This window comes from Monodon monoceros, unplaced genomic scaffold (genome assembly GCF_005190385.1).
Source record: "Monodon monoceros isolate NGI ecotype Baffin Bay Population unplaced genomic scaffold, NGI_Narwhal_1 Super_Scaffold_12, whole genome shotgun sequence".
In the NCBI taxonomy this organism is placed as follows: Eukaryota; Metazoa; Chordata; class Mammalia; order Artiodactyla; family Monodontidae; genus Monodon; species Monodon monoceros.
The window spans coordinates 66,770,691-66,794,380 of record NW_021703768.1 but is presented as its reverse complement, the minus strand read 5'-3'; the positions used below and the strand labels follow the sequence as shown (position 1 = coordinate 66,794,380).

The 23,690-nt window shown below is 36.8% G+C and overlaps 1 protein-coding gene and 1 pseudogene across 2 annotated transcripts in view; one reads left to right on the top strand and one right to left on the bottom strand.

Moving 5' to 3' along the window:
* Nucleotides 1-404: 404 nt before the first annotated feature.
* LOC114892090 lies at nucleotides 405-868 on the top strand (annotated as a pseudogene).
* Nucleotides 869-15,184: 14,316 nt separating this feature from the next.
* VCAN (versican) overlaps nucleotides 15,185-23,690 on the bottom strand; it is a 113,140-nt gene continuing 104,634 nt past the window's right edge. For both annotated transcript variants that reach the window (XM_029217545.1, XM_029217544.1), the window contains 3 exons: nucleotides 21,965-22,109; nucleotides 16,462-16,644; nucleotides 15,185-16,315 (listed from right to left, as the gene is read on the bottom strand). In XM_029217545.1, the coding sequence (XP_029073378.1) occupies nucleotides 16,188-16,315; nucleotides 16,462-16,644; nucleotides 21,965-22,109 (456 nt within the window). In that variant the 3' untranslated portion in view covers nucleotides 15,185-16,187. The remainder of the gene's footprint in view (nucleotides 16,316-16,461; nucleotides 16,645-21,964; nucleotides 22,110-23,690) is intronic.

The window sequence follows — 23,690 nt, the reverse complement described above, 5'->3', positions numbered from 1 at the left end:
ATAGTAAATGCTTCATAGGGACCGAGGACAAAGCATGTGCCTGTGTAGATGTGATAATCAGGAAAGTCATTCTTAAGAGGACATTTGAGCAGAGACCTGAAAAATAAGGCGTGGAGAGCTAGAGAAAGAACATTCTAGATACAGAAAACATGACATATAAAGGCCGGGAGATGAGAATGCGAACGAGACAGAAAATATAGTGAGTGAAGGGAACCTGGCACAAAATGAGTCTAGGATGGCAGGTTAAAGTCAGAGCATGGAAAGCCTTGAGGGCCATGGAAAACCTTCGTATTTTATCCTCAATGAATCTGCTTTAAATCTAGGAAAGTTTTGAGCAGGTAAGCGACATGATTACATTTCTATAAAAAAAATAACTCACCCTGGCTTATCGCAACACCAACAAAATGGCCGAAGTGGAAGCGAAGAATAAGCGGACCTTCCGCAAGTTCACCTGCCTCGGCGTGGACCTCGACCAGTTAGTTGCCGGACATCCATCCTAGGAGCAGCGCATGCAGCTACGCAGCGCATGCAGCTACGCAGCGCCCGCCACTGAGACCTGGCCTGCGGAGGAAGCCGCACTTGCCGCTGCAGCGCCTGCGCAGGCCAGGGAGGAGGCACCGCCCACGGAGAAGCCCCAGGTGGAGAAGACTCCCCTGCTCGGAGGTGATTATCTCGCCCGAGATGCGGGGCAGCATGGTGGGTGTTAACAACGGCCAGACCTTCAGCCACGTGGAAATCAACCCTGAGATGATCAGCTTCTACCTAGGCGAGTTCTCCATCACGTACAAGCCCGTGAAGCTCGGCTGCCTGGCATCAGGGACCCCACTCCTCCCGCTTCATCCCCCTCACGCAGCCTGTGGGCCAATAAAGACAGAGTCCCCTTAAAAAAAAAATCACCCTGACTTCTGTTGGAGAACGGATTGTATTGGGTTAAGAGTAAATACCTAGAGACCAAATGGAAGGCAGTTTTAGGAGGAGGGCCAGAAATGATGGTGCACCAAAGTGGCAGTTCTAGATGTGGGGAGAAGTAATTGAATTCAAAATAGATGTTCCCATTTATACTACAATATATGCTACATTGCAGATGCTGTTCTTAGTACTTTCATGCAATGGCTCATTGATAACACAACTACCATATAGGGTAGGCACTATAAATATCCCCATTTTAGGAGATGAGGAAACTAAGGCACAGAGTAAAGTAACTTGTCAAGTATTACAGGCTGTTAAGAGGCGAAACCTGGTTTTGACCTCAGGAATCCAGCTCTAGGACTCCTCTCTTAACCATCACAGATACTGTAGCACCTACAGGAGATAACTGCCAATCTCTCACTTCAGTCACGTGGGCTTGCTTTTGGTTTCTCAAATATGCCATGTGCTTTACTCCTTCAGGGTCGTCACATAAGATTTTCTTTCCCTGAAATGCCCTCCCCACCCCAGATTTATATTTTGCTTTCCTGGTTTTTTTCTCATCCTTCAGGCCTCCCCTCAGCTTAAATGTCACCTCCTCAGGGTGGTCTTCCCATTCCATCAAAAGTAAACACCCTCCCCCCTCTGTTATTCTTCCTCACAGTGCTCTGTTTCTTCCTTGGATGAAGTAGGAGGGAAGAACAGGGATTTGTATTTGGACATGTTAAATGTGAGATATCTGTTAACATTCAAGTGGAGATGTAGGGTAGGCAATTGGCCATATAAATCTGGAATTCAAGGGAAATATCCGGGCTGAGTCATAAACATATATGGCCTTTACAGTCAGAAGACTGGATGAGATCAACAAGAGAAAGAGTATAAATAGAAAAGATGTGGAGGGACCAGCGAGGGAGATGCCCAAGGAGTAGAAGAAAACCAAGTTAATGTGATTCCTGGAAGTCAAGTGAATGAAGTGTTTACAGGAGGAGTTTAAATGACTGATCAACTGGATCAAATGTACCTGGCATAAAACACAGCTGTTGTGTCTTCTGTGGCCAGAGGACCTTAGGAAAATCTTGCTTTTTTTTTTTTGTAAGGATTGGACTAGGAAGAGATTTTGTTATTTATTTGTTTATTTATTTATTTATGGATTGCCAACAAGAAAGACCTGGGGTCAGAAAGGTCTGTAGTTTCTAGCTATATTTATAACTATACATATTTACACCTATGGTAAGTTTGTTTTCATAACAAAGATAACTAGCCTTAGAGATTGCTGCTCTTGTAGAAAACTAAATACTGATGTTAGGGTTTTAAAGTTCCCACAAAGATGGTACAATGGGCTAGAAGTGGATTTTACTGCCAGTGCCCCAAGTTGCAGATAGGTGGCCGAGGAAGTCAGAGCTGTTATTTTCATAGCAGTATGGCGTAATTTGTACTGGAGAAATGCACGCTGCATGATTCTGGAGGCTTTTCTGCAATTCACAGTGGTACGTTCATCAATAGCTATTACGTTGACTGTACTTTTTGAAATCTGCCCATTTCGTCTACTCTTTTACAAGCATCATTATAAGTGATGCTCCTGCAGGATCCAAAGTGTCAGATGGACAATTTCAGAAGCAAAGACCAGGAAGGAAATTAGATAGATACATATAGAGCTAGGTATTTTATATGTACATATTTATTATATATTATGTTATGTATTATTTATATGTTACATATGTATTATATTCACTGTAGTGTGTAATATATAAACTACTGGTGATACACATCCCATTGTTCTAATGGGGCTTTTCTCCATTTAAAAAAAAAATCAAGTGATCAAATTTTATAAGATAATAATATTCCATTTGAAACTAAAATCTGCTTTCACATTCTTTCAAAAAGAGTCACCATTTCCACTGAGGTGTGTGTTGGCAACCTCGGAGTATTAATCCAGTAAAGAAGATTAAATATTAATAGAAGTGTGGGATAGATCATTTTCTTTCTTTCTTGGATTCAGAGCTTTGTTCTGCTTTTCATTCTGAGTACATGAGGTGAATGTAGATGGGCCAAATAAAATTAGACATATTAGCATGTCATAATTAATATCAAATGATGAAAAATAATTTTTGCAGGCCAACTTGAAATGAGCTTTTTTGGACCCATGCTAATTACCTGTAGTTTCAATTTTATTATGAACCAACAACTGCTGGAGATGACTTCAACTGGCTTCACTTGTGCTTTAAATAATTCGTGTTTAATAATGTATTATGCATTACACAGATATTCCTACAGAACCCAAGTTTCAATTACCTGTCACTTCAAATTACAGGCTCCCAGTAATTAGCTTCTGCCACATAACACATAATGGAACAGACCAAAGTTTATAGAAAGTGGGAGCAAATCTACTGAGCCAGTTTGGCATGAGTAGATTTCAAAATTAACCAATTTGTGTACCTTTTAATATATATCTCCGCAGGAATTAAAGACTCGTCTGATTAACCTTTCCGAGTCTCCCTTATTTGTAAGAAAAGAGATAGTGAAGATAGTGTCTGCCCCATAGAGATTACTCATTCACCTTTCGAGATAAAGGCATGTAGTTCAGTCGTCAGGATTTCATCAGTGATCTGCCTTCAAACACCTTTATATCCAGTCACAAATTATTTCTAAAAGCAGAGCCAACTAGTACATGGTATTATATTTAGAATAAAATCTGAAGCCTTTATGTGACCCATGAAGCCTTCTATCAACGGTTCTCCAACCTGAGGGCGCATTAGGATCACCCAGGGGGCTTTAGAACAGATTCTGTGAGAGCAGGGTTTGGGGAGGTGGAGAGGCTTGGGAAGGGCGGAGGGCCTTGCCTGACTATGCTTTGTAAGTTTCCCAGCTATGGCAGGTTTGAGAACCACTGCCGCACATGATCATGTCCAGAGCTACATTGCCTGTGAACTTATTAGAAATGCAAATTATCAGGCCCTACCCTGGATCAACTGAATTGGAAACTGGGAGCTGGGCACAACTATCTGTGTTTTAATAAGGACTCTGGCAGACTTTGATGCCCACTAAAGTATGAGAACCGGCGCTCCAAGCTCTTACTATTAAAAGTGTGTTTTACCTTCCAGCAAAATCAACATCACTTAGGAGCTTGTTAGAACCCCAGACCCATCTTGGACCTTCCGAAGCAGAATCTGCATTTTAACAAAGTCCCCAGGTGATTTGCGGGCACATTCAAGTTTGAGAAGCACGACCCTAAGACACTGGTTCCAGCCTTGGCTACAAATCGGAAGCTTGGTGGAGCTGTAAAACAAATATAGAGATACCTGCTGTGCTGAGCAGGCAGTTCCTGGTTTTCCCCCTTTTGACACAGAGAGCTCTTCTTTCATGGTTTGGAATAAGCTTTCACAGTAAGAAGGGCTCTTCTGCTACCAGTGGCCTCCTCTCCTGCCCTTTTCACCAGAACAGCTTCAGAGGGAATCACATTGGCTGAAATCGCTAAAATTGTCTGACTCCTGCCTCTGTCTATGCTCAGAGGGCCTCGCAACATCCCTAGCTCCCAAAGTGGCCTCTGGTTCTTTTGGCGTGTCTCAACATTCCCACTGCTGCCTGGCCTGCAGCCACTCAACATTCTCTGCTTTTCTCCCCCTAACTATGGACTTGTTTTGCCCCTAAAGCACAGCACTGCATAAGCCTTGATGTCAGAGTCTCTAATAAAAATAGAGCCTTCCGCTTATGTCTCATAGGGTAGACATGGATGGGGTAGGTACCTGTCTTCTCACTTCCTCACCTGGAAAAAACAAAGAAAAAATCTTTGCCTTAGTTTTCGGCTAAACCAAAATTCCCCGTAGAAATGTATTCATAAAACTTGATTCCTAAGAATAATCTCTTCATGGTGTATCAGACATCACCAAATCCTAAACACCAGTTAGGTACAGTTAGGAGCCAGCAACACTGTGTGAGCAAACTGAGTCCCATAGGGACCAAGTCTCAAGAAGCCTCGTAGATGGTAGATGGAGGTGCTGGGGCCTGATCCTACGCCTTCTGATTTCAGGCAGATCTACTTTCTGCCACACCTAATCTGCCTCTAGTGCCTGTGGTCCGATAATGACTCCTCCCCCTGAAGGCACCCTCTGCAGGGTCAACTCAGGATCTTTCAGTGGCTTTCAGGATATGCAGGGGGCTCTGCCATCCACTTGGAGCATAAGTATTCAGTTCCCAACTCCCAAACAATGAACTGGGAGACATAAGAACAGAAAGTTCAGCCCAAACATTGTTTGGCACCATGTCAGTACACTGTAAATCTCCTTACAATATGGTGGAAAACATGACTTTAAAAGAAATATCTGAAGCAATGTATTCAAGACAAAGGTCCTTATTTAATCACAGAATTATTACAAACGACTTGCTGCTTAGATACAAATCTTCCTCCCTACCCCCAAACATTTATTTCCATTCTGAACTCACAGGCTATTTCTAGCTGCCAACACAGCTTGCTTTACTCTGAAACGTCTTTAATCCTGAGGCTGATCATATATATTTTCAGTGTGTCAGTATAGGTGTAGGATGTTCTCAATTTATTTCTGGAAAGCTGAAAATTTTCATTTGCCGGGAGTAACTTCTAAAAACCAGAAGAGCCTTGTGCTATTGTCAGAGCAACATAATAAAGTCTGAAATGAATCTAAGAAATTAAACAGAATAGTTCCTGGAGTGTAGTTCCTGCTCAAAAAAATATCTGTTGAATGAATATGAAAGTGAGTGCACAAATGAATAAATGTGTACTTTTAAATCTGTACCCTAAATCTAATTAAATTTTTAAGGGTTATGAAAATTTGGAGCACATTATTTTCATGTTTTTTCTGCTACATCCTCTTTGAAGCAGTAAGTTGGGTATTTTATTTAATCTCGACATTCACTTCAAAAATCTACATATTCACATACATAAACATTCTCAGGACACATGATAAAACACATCAGTGACTACTCTGAATGCTGTAACATGGCTGTATCTGCAAATTTCGTGCAATAATTTCTTGATCTCCAGGATCAAGTTAAATGGCTGCATGGAGATTTGTTCACATATTCCTGGGAAGCAACTTCTGGTTCTGTTCTAATGGCAAATATTTACTTTGGTTAAATAGGCAACAGTGAAGGTCACAATGGACTGACATCTAGCATGAGATGACACTGACATTCACTCTGACTCTGCAGACTTAGATAGACATAAATTGCAGCTGCATTTTTCCAAACATTCACGTGATTTTCTAGAAATCCCAACAGCTTCTCATCTGCTAAACCATTCAGTCAGCCACTAACTTAGGTGACAGACAACAGTGGATGGCATATTTCTGGAGCAAAGAGAGGTGAGAGACAGAGAGAAACGGCTTCACATTTTTCTTTTTCTGTCCTCAGCTTCTGATGCTGCTGGTTAATAGAACTGCTCAATGAATATAACATAACAGGCTCTTGGTGGTACCTGAGGCAAGGAGACAAGGGATTTCTGTCTTGGTTTCAGTATGGCGTTGTTAACTCATCCCATTGACCTTAGTTTCAACAGGCTCCCCCTCTATCTGAGGAGTATTGGCCAAATGTATTAATGAGTTCCTGAGTCAGGCTTTCTGGGTGCACATCCAAGAGTATGCGCTAGGAGACTTGGGGCTGTCAGTGTAATCTCCCTGGGCCTCTGTATCTCCACCAGGAAATAGGAATGACAGTAAAATCGACATGAATATTAAGAGAGGTGACTTAGTCATTCATTTAGCAAATATTTATTGAGTACCTGCTGCATGCCAGGTACTATTGCAGGTGTTAGGAACATGGTGATGATCGAGACAGAGGAGTCCCTGTACTTACGGAGCTTACATTCTCATGAAAGAAGACAGATGGCAATTCGCTTATGAGAGTGACTGACACCCAGTAAATAGTACCTTCACCACATAGCTATTGAGCACTCTTTGGGGCGGTATGGGTAAAAAATAGTGACCTCAAGCAAATATTCTCTTGAACATTTATTTTCCTATTTGTGCTTTTCTGAATTTACCAATGCATTTACAATGAGCAGGGATTACTTAGGTAATAAATTAAGAACAATAAAAGAGCAATGACATAATTTAACAAATACCTAAAAGTGTTTTCATAGCATCTAAAAATGAGAATTATGATTCAGGAAATGATTCAACAAACATTACTTGCCCACACGGTTTTCAGCCGGGATGCATATCTTCCAGCTTTTGCACAGTGGTCCTTTTATGCTGGGTAACTTCAGCATCTCTCATCCTTTGGTCTAGCCTCCATCCTGGGCCTCCTCCTTTGGATGGACAGGACTGGTATCTTTGTGTTCAAGGCCTCAGCTAATTAAAAATCCTTCTAAATGATTTCATTTTTCATTCTTATACAATCAGAAACCCCCAAGTAACTGGTATTTGCCCATTGTTAGTGAGCTTCAAATATAAACTGCCTTTAAACTGTCTTGTCTCTTTAGCATGAATGCTTTGTACCATTTCTATTTTCCCCAATGCTGTACTCAAAATGCTATAATTAATATTTTTCTTTTATCCTCTTTCATAATCAGAGCATCACCAAATCCCAATGCCTGCTTTTTAATGACATGTTTTGTCTCTGCCTAGATTAGTACAACCTCCAAAGTCCCAGCAAGTCTTCTTCCTTTCCTAAATCCTTATCCAAAAGCACAGTATATTTTTATTACTCTCATTCTTCTGGAATTACTTAGCTAATTTTCTTCTATTCATTTTACTCGGTTACTTTTTTGTCTTCCTTATGTGTTCATTTTTTAATTCCCAAATTACTCATTTTGCCCTACATATCCTTATGCAAAGTAAAAGAATCTGTTAATTCACCTCACATCTTAAGGTAGAAGAGACTCCACGGTAAAAGTATAAGTATCGCCACGTATTACACAATGATATTACTTATAAAAAAGCCTATGTAAACAGATGTTCCCACCTTTAGTTTTAAGAAACTGTACTTCCCTTTAGTGCTCAAACAATATTTCCAAGACCACTTGTTACTTGACAAAAAATTTAAACATTTTAGCAGATTCCTTCCAACAGATGTTCCCGGCACAATGCCCAGTCCCATAAATCCACCTGGCATGTCTTTCTGACCCCAGCCAGCCTTCTGGTACCAGGCACATGACTCTAGATCCCATCACGCCATCTGTACTTGGCTTTCTAAGGCTGCTGCTGATCTCTTTACCTCTCCGCTCTTCCCATAGGAGGGCTGGCCTATCCCTTAATTCTGAAAAGCTCAGTTAAGCCCTAACTTAAGAAAACTATGCTGAGGACGTGAGGAAATGTAAAGAATTCTAACACAGCTAAATAACTCAGAACTGTGCAGTTTATCAACTACTTCCAGAGTTTCAGGCCCCTCCACAGGTGGAGACCTGTTTCTCTTAATTTCAGCACATCTACTACCAGGTTGCTGAAACTAACTTCCCTCCTCGACACAAGAAGGCCCTTCTGCCAATAATTTTCCACTCCTTGGAATCAAGACCCTAGAGAAGGTAAACAGAATATTTCTCAAAGTAAAAATTTACTCTAAAAATACACCACTTTGCATGAGAAGATAACATCCACTTTATAATGCAGAGCAACTCAGCTTCTCCTTTTACCAATTCATTCCAAAGTAGGAGCTTGGTCTTAAACTTGTGTAACTTACAGACCCCCCTGGAATGGCTCCTCCAAAAACAAAGGGAGAAAAAAACTTCTCTGAAAGACAGAAGCAGACCTCTATCCAGAGAAACAAAATGGTCTGGCAGCTTTAAAATACCAGTCTCCCTTCCTTTCTCTTCCCACTTTCCCCATGTGTGGTCATAAAACTTCAAAAATATTGGGGGTTTAATCTCAGAGAAAGCTATGCACATGTAAACCTTGACACCTACTCTTTTCTTTGCTCCTTATTATAAGACAAGCATTGATTACTGAACTTGACTGTGATTTCAAGCTGAGAAGTATCACATTTAACTTTGGAAATCAAGCCAGAGAACACAGCCTTAGGACCAAGCAGTCTGCAGCGTGGCTATGTTTATGCATAGCTGAGGCAGAAAAATGGCTGGCAGTTGCAACAAGCACATGTTTAGCTTTTAGTGGCTGTAAGGAAGGACTAAAGATACAACCTCACAATAAGACGCCATGAAAGAAACCAAGAGAACCAACGTGGTCGCTTCCAGACTGTAATGTAGCATGCCCGTCCTGTGATTGATAGGAACTGGGTTACTGCCATAATTTCCCTGAAGCGCTGCATCTAAAAACACTTTGTCAGTCAGGAATCCAGTAGGAAACAGATGACACAATCAAACTGGGTAAGATGAAGAGAGTTTAACAAAAGGACTATTTAATATACAGATGGGTAGCTTAAGGAAATCACAATTTATAGTGCAGTACCCATGGACCAGTAATAGTGGAGAGCTCTTACTCCCTCAGTCCTGAAGGGTCAAGGTGAGAGAGCAGTAGAGAATAAGAGGTAGAGAGGGCTATGTCGAGATGGGTGTCAATCTCCCAGGGCACAAAGCAGGAAGAGAAGGGTAGAGAGTGTATCTGGAGAGGTAAACCCTCTGTCCCATTAAGTTAGAGAACATTTCTGGTCTTCCATTTTTACCTTGTACACAGTCGCTACAAGGGGAACCTGACTTTTCATCAGAGACTGAACAGGAAGCCAGACTGATCTAATTAGAAGAAAAAAACTAAAACTTTTAAATTATTTAAATTTAATTGTTGATTTACTTAAGATTTCTAAATCAGTTCCTCCATTCTCAAGCACATAATACCTAGACAGTTTTTTTCCCCCAAAAGCATTTTGCTATGCATGTAAAATTAATTTCATTTTGTAAACAATAGCTTCTGGAGAATTTTGAGCTGTAGAACACCAAGCTCTGATTGCACATTTGAAAAAATACTCTGTAGTAGTTTAAAAGATCATTTTGAAAGTGATGCATCTAGAGACAGTAATACTATATGAGATATTGTGGATAGCTGGGATAGAGAGAAGATGATAATATGAGAAACTTTTGGAGGTGCAATTAATAGAATTTGGTTCTTGATTGAATATGGGCATAACTTAGGAGTCCAGGATGACTCTTAGACTCCTAGTTTAAAAAAAAATGTGTAGACAATTAGTAGGATGGGTGGATAATATTTCAATTTGGGACATATAGAACTTAATGTACTGCTGAAACCCAACCAGCTGGATACATACCTTTCCCACAGAAGAAAGAGATATGGAAATTATAATGTAGGAGTGAGTTAAGGCCTATGGTTATGGTTGGAATCAGGTGAAGACGGAGAGCAGAGCAAAGAGATGACCAAAAATGGAGACTTTAGCAACAACATTTTGAGAATTCAGATCTCTTCCATCTTTAGTGCCATTGATAATCTTTCCCATCAGATAGTAAATTCCAGTGAGGAGAGGGACTTGGCCTATCTTGTTTATAACAGTATCCCCTATATCTAGCAGAGTGCTTGGCACATGGTAAGTCTCAATACACATTATTGGATGAATGATGAGTTCAATCTGGCTAATGGGCATTGGAGAGGGTCATCTGATTTAGGAACTGGAGTTATTTATAGATCAATTCACTCTGAAGGATTCTCCCATCTAGACCTCTTTCAGGGCTCCCCACTGAATTTGAAGTTCCTTTTCTTGGCTAGCTACCGTTAGGAAGTTTTATCTTTTTTGCTTCTATTATTTCTCAGTTTTTAAATTTGTCTTAATTCTTTCATTTCAAGCTTTGTTTCAGGTCTGTCTTTTAAGAAATGATTATTTTTAACCATGCCTCTTTATTCAGCTTTCCCTGTAGTGAAAGCTTTTCTCACTTTTTTCTTGTATAACCAGAGGCCCATTCAATATTGGGAAAGCAACCACCAAACATGCTCACAAGTACAGATAGATAATGTACTAAAACTCTAAAAATACTTTAAGGACTGTGTATCTTAAAGCAGTGGTCTCCAAATCAGGGTTGCTTGATCAGAACTTTGCTGATCTTAAGTGAATTTTCAATACAGGACAGGAAGTAGGAACCGGATTAGCCTTGAGCTAATTGTCCATAAGTCATGTATCATGCAAAATAAAGACTCTGGGGGTGGTGGTGTACATGGGCACACAAAAGGAAGAAATTTCCATAACTTCAATGTTTTTGATATCATCTTCTTTATACCAGTTCTCATAAACTTTAGAATCATCCTGAGTGCTTGTGAAAACCCAGGTTGCTCTCCTCATTCCCCAACATTTCTATTTCAATACGGCAGGGCCTGAGGATTTGCATTTCTTACAAGTTCCTAGGTGATGTTAATGCTGTTGTTTCAGGAAACAAGCTTTGAAAACCGAAGGCTTTAGACTCCGACTTCATAAAAAACAACCACCATATCGAACACACCTTTCATCCATCCTGAGTCTTAGGATGCATTGACATGGGATGTAAAAATTATGAACAGAGAAAAGGACGAATCAAAATGAATGACTCTGGTGACAGTGTACAAATCAAAACCTTTTTTAAGTCAGGTGTTTACCAAGAAAATTTAAGAAGGACTTCATTGAGATGTCAACCGAAAGGTAATTGAAAGTAATTTTTGACAGACCACTATAAGATTTTTGACGTATAATTCAGAAAGAAGTTTAAAAATATTGAGTAGATCTGCATAATAAAACTATCATTTCCATTTACTTATTTAAGTGAGAAAGTTTTCTCAATGTTTAAATCGGTAAGAATAAAATAGGAATAGAATTGATGCTAAGCCATGACACATTCTAGTTTTAGGTAATGTTTACTCATGGAAATGTGATTTGGGAAAAACAGCCCTAATCATCTCATTGAGATACATTTCTAATAAAATGTTACAATTTGTGTAATTAGCTTTCAAATTTTGTAAGAGTGTAATATTGCTTTGAGCAATTGTGTATCTGTAAATTACAATGATAACTTAATCCAGGAGAGGATTTTTAACTTTTATACCTTTACGTTTATGTTCATAAGAAAAAATTAATTTTCCACTTGAAAGTACAAATTTTGATGTATATATGGTGATAGCTTAATCAATAGAAGACTTTCAAGCACATAAACGTATAATATTTAGATACAATTCCATGGGGGAACTGAAATAAAAAAGCAAGTCCAAAAATAAAAACATAAAATATCTGACTATTAAAAGAGTATTTTTCTTCAAGTATTTTTAAGATGGATGATAGTGGGAATCAAACTATTACAGTATTTAGAATCCACTGAAAATATTTAAGAGAGTGATGTTACGTGTTTATTTTAGAACAGCAATATTTAGAATATGCCAAAACTAAAATCCTTTACAATTGTTTTGCTTTATGATGAAAAACATTTTGGTTAACAACTTAAAATGTGATGGATACATAGTTTAACATTTTATTTTAGAGTACACACTATCAAAAAATTACTTACGACTTACTGCCTTAAGGCAATCAACTTTTAATCTTCAGCAGGGATCATTTGATGGACTCAGACAGAACTGTGAATTTAAATTCCAATGAAAACCCAGGCTTTGCCTATTCTGTAAACATCTCAACAAAAACCATTCTTGTTCTTGTTTGGCATTTTCTCTTTCTTGTCCAGCTGGGATCCAAACACTCAGAAATGAGTAATAATGGGAAAAGATTATACACTCTTGAATGACTCATTCAAAGACCTTTATAAACTTTGTATATAGACTTGTTTTAGAAAAGAATCATTTGGGTGAATTCTGGTTTGTTTAGCAAATGGGAACTGCAGTACAGTTAAAAGAAAAAAGAAAGGATGTACAAATGGTACAAAACCATCACTGCAGGACTTTTCCTTCAAAAACCACTTCCCTGCATTTGTAATACTGGGAAACATAAAAAGAAACACATTAAAAAATGTTGAAGTCATCACTGAGTCTTTAGCTTCTTGATAATAACATCTTTTGCTTTTATCTAAGATATATTTTCTCTTGGAGATTCTTTTCTTGGGAGACAGTCTTGCACAGGCATGCACAAAATCAACTCTGAACTTTTTTGAAACCTATTTTATTTTTTCTCTCCATTTTCAAACTCCACAACTTTATTTTGCATGATATATGACTCCTGCATAATTAGCTCAAGGCTAATCCAGTTCCTACTTCCTGTACCGTAATTGAAAATTCACTTAAGATCAGCAAAGTCCTACTTGCTATCACATTAAAATGATGTATTCCTCCCGATACAATCTCTCATACCTCTTTTCCATTTCAGCTACCCCATAAAACCACCTCTTCTTCCCCTGATATGCAACCTAGCTTTAGAAATGAATAGAAAACCACCTCTGGCTGACTTTGAGTAGTGCTGAGTCTCCTTAAACTTCTCACTCTGTTCCAGCATTGTGGGTAATGGAACATCCCATAGACTCTATTATTTGCACCTAGATCAGTAAAAATTTATCTGATGGATTTATAAACATCTAATAAGGGTGTATATGCACAAGTAATACAAATTCTTATATACTGCCTTGGGTAATTTCTATTTAAAGTTCTGTATAAAGATATGACAGATTGCACATTAAAAGGACAAGCTAAGCAAGGAAAAGAATCTCTTCTGTATCTATTCTTGCCTAACTTCCCATATATTTTTGACATTCCAAGAAAGAAACCTCAAAATAATTTTCCACTCACCTTTGTCCTTTATGATATCTTCTATACAACTGCAGAATATATAATGGATTTGTTCTTCCAAATTATCAATAAAGATATTGAATAGAATGGGCTGTAAAAATAACTCCCATGGGATGCATCCAGTATAAAAATCTTACATTGGCAGAGACCTGTCTAGCTCATTTACTGCTGAATCTCCAGGGCCTAGTACAGTGCCTAATACATAGTAGGTACTTAGTAATAGTGAATGAATGAAAATAAAGTGATGGATGAATATCTGGATGGATATGAACTTGGTGTTTTTGACATCTTCTGATCTTTTTTTTAGATATGATCTTCTAGCCAGTAAATTAACCTCCTAAATGTATAACAATTGAGAACATAATATTTTATGTTTTTATTGAGAGTATTATGCAGGTTCTGGAGATTACCTGCATCCACGACAAACAAACTATGTAACTTGGGACAAATGACTTGAATTCTCTATGCTTGATCCCTCATCAATCAGACATTAACAGCCTCTCTCTTAGGCTTGTTGGGAGATGATATACATAAAACACTTGGCCTGGTTAATAGGAAGAGTTCTGTAAGTGTGACCTATCACTTTTCCTATTGCATGTTTCCTTCATGTTTGAGATTAATGCCTAAGAATGTATATGTAAACATTATCAGAATTACTATCTCAATTTTTGCAGGGACATTTATAATCACCTCTCTGCTAGCCATAAAATCATTTCATCCAAGCCAGCAGCTTGTACTTCATGAGAGATCTAGAATGTAAAAATGTTCGTGCACATTAGGGTTTAAAGTTGTAAATAACCAGACCAGTCACAGTATAGTAAAAGAAGGATTTTAGGTTTCTTTGGCGAAACAAAAGCAGGTATAAAAAGTTACAAAGATTTTAGATTTTCATTCACAAAAAAAAAAAAACAGTCATTCACATTTTACACTATACACGGTATAATATAAATACAGGAACGTATTATGTGCATTGTAATGAAAGAGGAAAAATTAAAACCTAATAGGCAGACACAGAGTTGTTCTGTGCTCTAGAACACCCAAAGGTGGATCACATTTAACGCAGCAACCAAGGGAACTTGCCTAAAGACAGTGTGGATGATTGTGGCTACTGTGGTTCCTTCTAAGTCAAAAGAGGTTCTGTGAAAAAGAATCCATGTTGGGTCTGCTCTTCTTCTATTTGCATTTTATTTGTTGTCTTCTCAAGATCATTCTAACTAAAATTAGGGAAAGACTCCTAAATGCTTTCTTTCCATTACAGGGTTTTCTTTAAACATTAAATTAAGTGGATAATGATTCAGAGTCATCTTCAGCAGTCATTTTATTCAAATTAAGGGGAGGAAACAGAGTGGGAAGAGATAGGGAGAAATTTTAACACATACACTCCACCTAACAGGAAGCAACGCCCACACTAGTTCTATATATATGCTCCTTGCTTAGAATGGGCAAACATCATTTGCTGAAAGCTATACACTTTTCCACTCTTTTTATAATAAACACTTGATGCATTCTATCCATCACATTATTTCATCAGGGACAGAGTACCTAGATTATATTGTTCCAAACTGTGTGAGGGAAGTATAAAGGCTAACACTGAAAAATAACTAACATACTATGTCAATGTTCAGGTTTGGGGTAAAATAACATCCAATAAATTAAATCAGTATGGCTTACTTCATTTATTTATGTATGCTTCACAGCTGCAGCATTCATACATGAACATTCAAAACTTTATAAAAGATTAAAATGGTTATATATACAAAATTTCTTTCTTTGAATGTGTGTTGTTTTAACAAACCCCCTCCCTCCAGAGCCCTAGGTCTATATCCATTTGAAATGTTGTTGATCTGTAATCTTGCAAGTTAGTATCATAAAAAGCCATTAAAAAGGAGACCCAGTTGAGTTAATAATTAACACTTTGACCCCTAAAAAATGCTCCTAGTCATAGAAAAGTCCTCCATTCAGGCCTTTCTTGTAAGTGAAGAAAAAGGAATGCAGCAAAAAAAGAGTTCCACGTTGCAGTCTCTAGTTCCATTGGGATCCCATTAGCCAGCCAGGCTTCAGCATCACATGGAAGCCGGTTGTACCTAGGGCGGAAATGGTGCAGTGACCTACAAAACTTTGTGTTTGTTAATTGTCCAGGAAAAGCCATCCTCCATCTTGCTGACAAAGGGCAAGGGAAACCATTTCCAGCCTAAACAAACTACCAAAAGCAGCCGAACAAATGATTAAAGACCTGTAAGGCTCCATAATCATCATTAAATATGCCCGAACTCAGTGTGACTTTTTATTTTATATACAGGATTAAAATCAACATTAAATCATCTTATTTACATTGCCATTGGTGCTGAAATGGAGCTTTTTAAATAGTACAGTAGGCTGGTATACATTATAAAATGGTCTGCACTGGAGGCAAATAGAAAACTAAAGAAATTAGATAGTCTGGAAATGGTTACATTCTGCCCTTATTTTCTTTCCTTTTGTTTGCTTTCTTTTTGAATGCCAATACTTTCATTTAAAATGTTTTCGAGCACAGCAACCCAAAATGACTGGACGGTGGTCCAAAAATCCAAACCAACTGATAATACTTCTCGAGGTGATAGGAAAGGCACAGGAAGTTAGGACTTTGGCTGAAATGATGAAAACACATGTTCGCCATTTTAGGGATCAGCGCCTTGATTCTTGCCACCTCCTGCTCCAACGGTGATCATGTTTTGATGTATTTATTGAATTGTCCTTTGCTGATGAGGAATTTTTAAAGTATTTCTTAGAATAAGTCCTTTGGTATGCAGATGCTACATGGAAGGAAAGAAAGAAAGAAAAGAAAACACAACAATATTACTTGCTCCATACCCTAAACTACCAATACCGTAGCCGTAAAATGAGGGTGTCTAGTAGTTGTTATAGCATGGTTGTCCATTCTTTCTAAAGGACCACTTACGGTTCAGGCAGGTAATTTTAGGCATAGCCCATCTTCCATTTCCTAGGCAACGGATGGTTGGAAGGTGGCGTTGAATGAAACCATCTTTGCAGTGATATCTAATCAGGGAGTTGATTTCATAACGAGGTTTCATCTTTCCAAAGGTCTTGGCATTTTCTACAACAGGGGGCTGGCCGCAAGCAACTAAAGAAAAGTAAATTGGGTTATTTCCAAATAATCTAAGTATTTCTATTGGCATGAGTTTCTCTTTTTTTTTCTCTTTCCTTCTTTATTATACCCAATCAAGCACCTTCAGCAGTCATTTAGATTAAGAAATTGAAAATTTTCAAGACAAAACTAAACAGTAAGCCTCTGGGCCTAGTTTGAATCTCAGATTCTGTATCTTGAATTGTGCTTTTTTTTTTTTTTTAAAAGAACCATAGGGCATATGGTCATACATTCATCTGTCCATTTGGAGGTGCTACTTTTCTGAAAAAAATTCTAAATTAAAAGGAATTTGGAATTTCCTGTCTCATGCCACCATGTGGCTTGTTGATGTTGTCTTCACCACCATCCCGATGTTTTTATTTATTACCCACCCTCACTTCAAATAAGATTTGTAATAATTAACTATTATTGTCACTTCCCCGAAAAAAACTTACAATCTATAATAACATCATAGCTTCAAAATGTGGACAAAATATGTTCAAAATATGGATAAAATATGGACCCTTCAGTATACATAAAATATCTCCAGGTTCAGTTACGTTTATTTGCTCTTTTCTGTCTTCTGTACAGAGACAGGAAGCAAGTCAGGACATAGCATTCATGCTTCAATTTCGTAATTACCTTATAAATATAAATTTCAACTCCTAAGCAGGGTAAGTAAAGGTAAATCTTGGAATATATAACCATCATTTTTAACCCACAATAAAAAATTCTGTATATCAACAAACTTAGTGATGGTAGAAATAGTAAAAAGGAAATAGTAGTAAAAGAAACCTCACAATTTTGAAATTCAAGAAGCTGGGAAAATTGGTTCAACTGAATTTGTATTGATTTGTAACTTTATTCAATATTAGTGTACTTGTTTTAAATGATATATTTTAAAAATTAACTTTTATTAAGTGATTGTGTTTTGCTATATATCTCTAATAAAAATATAACTTAACTTCAATATAATTTCCCTAAATGACATTTCCTATCAATAGTTTACTTTAAGAATGCCATCATGAGGCCCACCTGATAAGCATGTCATATTCTCTCATGAAATAATGCAAATCTTCAATGGGAGGATGATTACCAGAAACCTTGGTACCAAGATGTTTGGATGTCAAAAGTTCACGAATATTAAATTTATTTACATATTCAAAAGGCTGTTTATAACCATATTCTTTTGAAATGACAAATGTAGGTTTAACTTAAATATTTAGTTCCTTTAATTTACTTCTGCCTGACAAAACAGCTTAGAATGTATTGACCCATAGAAAACAAAACTGTCTTTAATGAAACACAATCCAAGCATATATTTTCGTTCACATAAGAAATTGTCACTCAGATAGACATAACCTAAAAATAGATTATAAAGTCCTACTATCTATAACTAAGAAATTAGAAACGTTTGTGTATGTATTTGATTTTTACAAATTCCTAGATGATAAACTGAGATTTCTATAATAATATGTCATTTTCAATTAATAATCTACACTATGTATGTAGTTCAATGAAAACCCGCATCTGGATATCTACACTTCTTTTATTGTAATATGGAAAGTCTATACTAGGGTCCAGATACTAGCAAGTATCAGATAGAATGAGATGGAAGTGATACGGAAGGTTAAAAATTATCAATTAGATAACTCATTATACTTGATTCTGACTAATTAAAAGTTGTCTTTAAATTTGAGAGGAAAGCAATATACAGCTTTCTTCCAAAACTATAAATGAAGACTTATTATAAAGTTAAAATAATTCAGGGAGTGTGGTACTGGCAAGGACAGGCAAACAGACCAGAAATAGATCCACATATATATGCTTGATATTTGACGGAAGCAACATGGCAGAGCAGTGGGGAAAAGGTAGTTTTTTCACTTGGACAATTGGGTATTCATATGGAAAAAAATATGTATTTGGTTCCCTACCTCAGAGAATCCATGGGAGATCAATTCTAGATGGTTTAAATATATAAATGTAAAAGACAAACTATAAAACATTTAAAAACAACATAGGATAGCTTTCTGACTTTAGGATAGGTAAAGATTTCTTAAGACACAAAAAGGTTTAAACCATAAAGGAAAATTCAACAAAATGAAGAACTCTGTTCATTAAAAAATGCCATGGGGAAAGAAAAGCTACAAACTGGGAGTAGATATTTGCAACATATAATTGTCAAGGGATTAATAACCAGGACATTTAAAAAAACTCTCACAAATCAATATATAAAAGAGAAGCAATCAAGTTTTAAAAATACACAATAGACATGAATAGAAACCTTACAAAAGAAAAGCTATAAATAAAAGTATATGAAAAGATATCCAGGGAGAAGTATCCAAGACAACGCAAATTAAATCACAAGAGATAACATTTTATACCCACCAGATTGGCAAAAATTTCAAAGTCCATTAATATCAAATGTTGGAGAAGATGTGGAGTAATGGGACCTTTCACACATTGCTGGTGGGAGTGACAATTGGTACAACCACTTTGGAAAATAATTTGGCATTTTCTAGTGAATTTGATAGTACATGTATCCTATGACTCTGCACTTCACTCCTGGAAAAACACCCTATGGAAACTTGCAGAGATCTACCACAAACAAGTTCAAGAATATTCGTAGAAACATTGTTTATAATAGTGAAAACACTGAATGTAACCCAAATGTCCACTGGCAGGAGAACTGATAAATAAGATGTTATATAGTCATATACTGTAATACTACACAGCAGCCAAAATGAAGAAATACAGCTACATGCATCAACATGGATAAATCTCACAAACATAATGCTGAACAAAAAAAGCAATGCACAAAATACAAACAGTATGATTCTACTTAAAGTTCAAAAGTGTACAAAACTAAACAATTTGTTTACAGATACAAGCATATGTGATAATTCTAAAGAGAAAAGAAAGGGAATTAAGTCATTATCTATGGCTGGATTGGGGAAGTAAATGGATGGGATTGGAAGGAACCTGCAGGATGCCCCAAAGATGTGTAGATAGTATGCAACGAGGTGGTGTTTTTTTTTTAAAAAAAGTCTTTTATATATAATATAATCCTCCTTTGCAAGTATTTAATTAAAACAACCTAGGTCTGTATGTTTAAAGATGTCTAAAATATCTGAACGGAAAAATAAGTGTCATTTATAAAAGTCTTCAGACATTTATAAAATTCGTAACATTCCCCAGAGTACTGATTAACAAAGAATTAAGTCTACACAAATAAAAATCAGACAATAGGGAGATAAAATATATGAATCATTTTGTTTTGTTTTATTTTTCTCCTTTAATGAGGTAGACCTAATGTTGTGTAAATCTTTCCCCATTGGTAAATGTCTACCATGATGTTACTTTTGTGAATCCTTTTTAGATAAGGCAGTGGTTCTCAACCTGGGGCAGTTTTCCTCCTCTCCCTCCTTTCCCAGGGATAGTTGGTGATGGCTAGAGACATGGATGGTTGTCACAAAGCAAAGGAGGATGTGGAGTGGAGGAGAATGTTACTGGCATTCAGTGCATAGAGGGCAGAGATGATGCTAAACATTCTGCAATGCACAGGACAGCCCCAACAAGTAAGAACTGTCTGGACTAAAACGTTAATAGTGCTGCTGCTAATAAACCCTGGCATAGGAAAAAGCAACACGGGAAATAAAAGAATGTTTGGATCACAAAATGAAAAGCATGACTCCAGGGAACATTTGGAGATCTAAGAGGGCAAACATGACATTTGGATAAAGACAAACAGTTCTTTAAAGACTTCTTACACTAGAAACAGGGAAAAGAGCAAATAACTTGATTTGCTGTTTTCACAAGTTCCATCGCGTAAGTGCGGAAGTAACGTACATAGTCAGGAAAGCTGCTCACACATGAAAGATATTCAGAATAAATTCTGCTTTAGACAAGAGAATGGCAGAGTATAGTAGTCATGGATAACAGCTGAGTTTCATCTCAGCTTTGTGTATCTTACTGTTCTCTTTCTTTTGATAGAATTTCTCTAGTGGTGTTTGTCTTTCCTAAAATATCTATAGAGTGTATTTTTAGTTTTATTATTTTTATACTCAAAAATAAGTCAAATGGATTTTGCATTTTGCATTTGTACTTTGTATGTTTAATTGAGGTGGGTAAAATCTGGGTATAGAGATTAAATACTCATGTTCTAACACCATTATCAATTGCAAATAGGTTTATAAATTTTTATGGAATTCCTATTTTTTAAAGGAAGAAGTCTATACAGTGCACCTTAGAATTCAAACCTATTGGTCAATGATAAACACTTTCAAAAATCAGCTTTCTTAATTTTATCTGTTTAATATCAACTAAGCAATTCTCATTATATTATTAACTTATAAACATATTATAAATGTTTTTATTGTATCATATTTTGAAGGTATTCAACAATAGATATAGGGATGGCATTTTTGTTCTATGGTTTATGTGTACAGATGGAGCTTCTAAGGGAATGAGTGAAAAACTCAAATGTCTATAAAGACCAGGAACTTAACCAAAAAGGAGGAAAGGTCTGAATGAGGACTGCAATGAATTGGAGACCACAGTCCCACCAAGGGAGGGTGGTAGTTTTCAGCTGCAGTATTTAAACCACTGATAAATTTGAACATGGGCCAGATGGCACCAGGTGTTCTTTTTTTTTTAAGTAAAAACTTCACATTATTTTATGATACATACCAGTTTTTTATTGTTGACAACTAATTAAAATTTTTTTTGTTTCTTTAAAATTTTTATTTATTTATTCTACAACTGATTTTTTTTTTTTTTTTTTAATGCTCTCCTCATCAAAATAAACAGGTTTATAGGCACTTGGGCTGGCAATTGTTTTTCTTAAAAATACTGCCAGGTAGTTTTTCTACATAAATGCTACATTGTTATCTTAAGCACTTGAAATCTAAGGTGAACACATTACTGAAAACAAACTTTTCAATTATATTGAAAAAGTAAACCATTCCAGAGCAATAAGAGATACCATATGTGACATCCAGCTTATGTCTTAATGACATTTGGGCTTCCCTGGTGGCTCAGTGGTTGAGAGTCCGCCTGCCGATGCAGGGGACACGGGTTCGTGCCCCGGTCCGGGAGGATCCCACATGCCGCGGAGCGGCTGGCCCCGTGAGCCATGGCCGCTGAGCCTGTGCGTCCGGAGCCTGTGCTCCGCAACGGGAGAGGCCACGGCAGTGAGAGGACCGCGTACCGCGCAAAAAAAAAAAAAAGACCACAAAGAATGACATTTATTCTTCCTGAATTTACTTGATAATTGAAATGCAGATTAAGTATACATTATTAATGGAGTAATCATTACCTGTTCCTTTCTTGCAGGTATAGGTGAGATGGTAATTGCAGGGAACATCATTCCACTGGCCATTCTCATGCCATATAATTACAACACAGTCTTCTCCAGCAGAAAAGAAACTATCTGGCTGATTGGGCCTCCAGTTCTCATATTGCTGTAAAAATGGAGGGAGAAGATAACTATTGACAGTCAAAGAGAAGCATATTATAAAAGCGACAGTGCCATTACTGCACGATTAAATTAGAAGGGACTCAACAATTTCTGTTGAACCATCTAGCTGAAATAATTCTGGTGGTAAAGAAAAAGATTTTTACACTCTTAGTGGAAAATGTATATATCTCAAAGTCTTTCTTCAAATATATATATTTTTTCCTTTGGCGATGAGATATATCTAAGGAATCAATGCTCAATTTAAGAATTTTCACCATGTCATCATTATTAATTGTAACAGCATTAATGGAAGTGGAACAACTAGAGAAAAAAATTCATAATCTCGTCACTCTAATCTGTCATGTTTTCTTCCAAACCTTATGTGCACATATAATTTTATGTAGAGGTGATTATAGTGCAATAAAATGGTCATTCCTTCTTTTATATTTTTACCACTATAAAGTACCTTTGTCTTATTGAATGTAATTGTTTTCATCCAAATCCTTTGCTATGTTGATATATATATAAATTGATATATTTGCTATATTTATTTTTCTGTTTACCCGATATACCTATGCCCATCATTTTATATTCAACCTTTCTGAGTAATTCTGTTTTAGATATGATTCTTATGTGCACCATTCAGTTGTGTTTTGCTTTATGATCTAATTTGGAAGTTGTTTTAATAGGAACATTTATCACATTTATGCATATTAATATACAAGATAATGCTTTAAAAATATGTCTTACTATAAATATATGTTTGCTTTTCTTTAATGTGTGTTCAGATAATTAAAAGGAATTTTATTGACCTGATGTTTTTCTACTGGTTACCTTTATATCTACATCTTTAGATGATACCTTTTGATTCCCTAGTTTGAGCAATGAGATTTAACCAGAAATATCTTTTGCCTTCCATGACAGTAATACATGTCTTTTATTCAGCACCAGTAATGAATGAAGCCCTCTTCTGGTACTTGGTATGCATTATCTCTTACAGTAATCCAGCAAGACTGGGAATAACTTGAAACTTAGCAATGTTAAACACCCAGGACTTTTAGGTTTACATTCAATTTTTTGTTGCCTTAAAATGTGACCTCCATATCAACCAATAATTATATGAAAAACATAGTCCTTATGCCTATTCAAAAATAACAAACTTTAGTGAGATGAAAATAATATTGGACCATAAATAAGAGAGAAGCTTTCTAGCCTCCGGTCTCTTAATTAGAATGTGATATGGGACATGTTTGTTCATTGTCTCTCTGGCTCAACTTGGGTATCACTTTCCCAATATGCTTTGCCTACTGTCACGTTTTAAATCACATCTAATGCTGACCAGACTGGTGGAGACAAATTTCCTTCATATGAAAGAAATACGTATTCAGATTTATGTGACAATGGCAAATGTGACTGTTTCTTCTGGGCCTACAGATCTATTAGTCTTTCCTTGAATTAAATTTAAAATAAGTCTGTGTGTAGAAAACAAACTTATGGTCACCAAGGGGAAAGGGGGAGGAGGGATAAATTGGGAGGTTGGGATTGACATATACACACTACTATATGTAAAATAGATAACTAATAA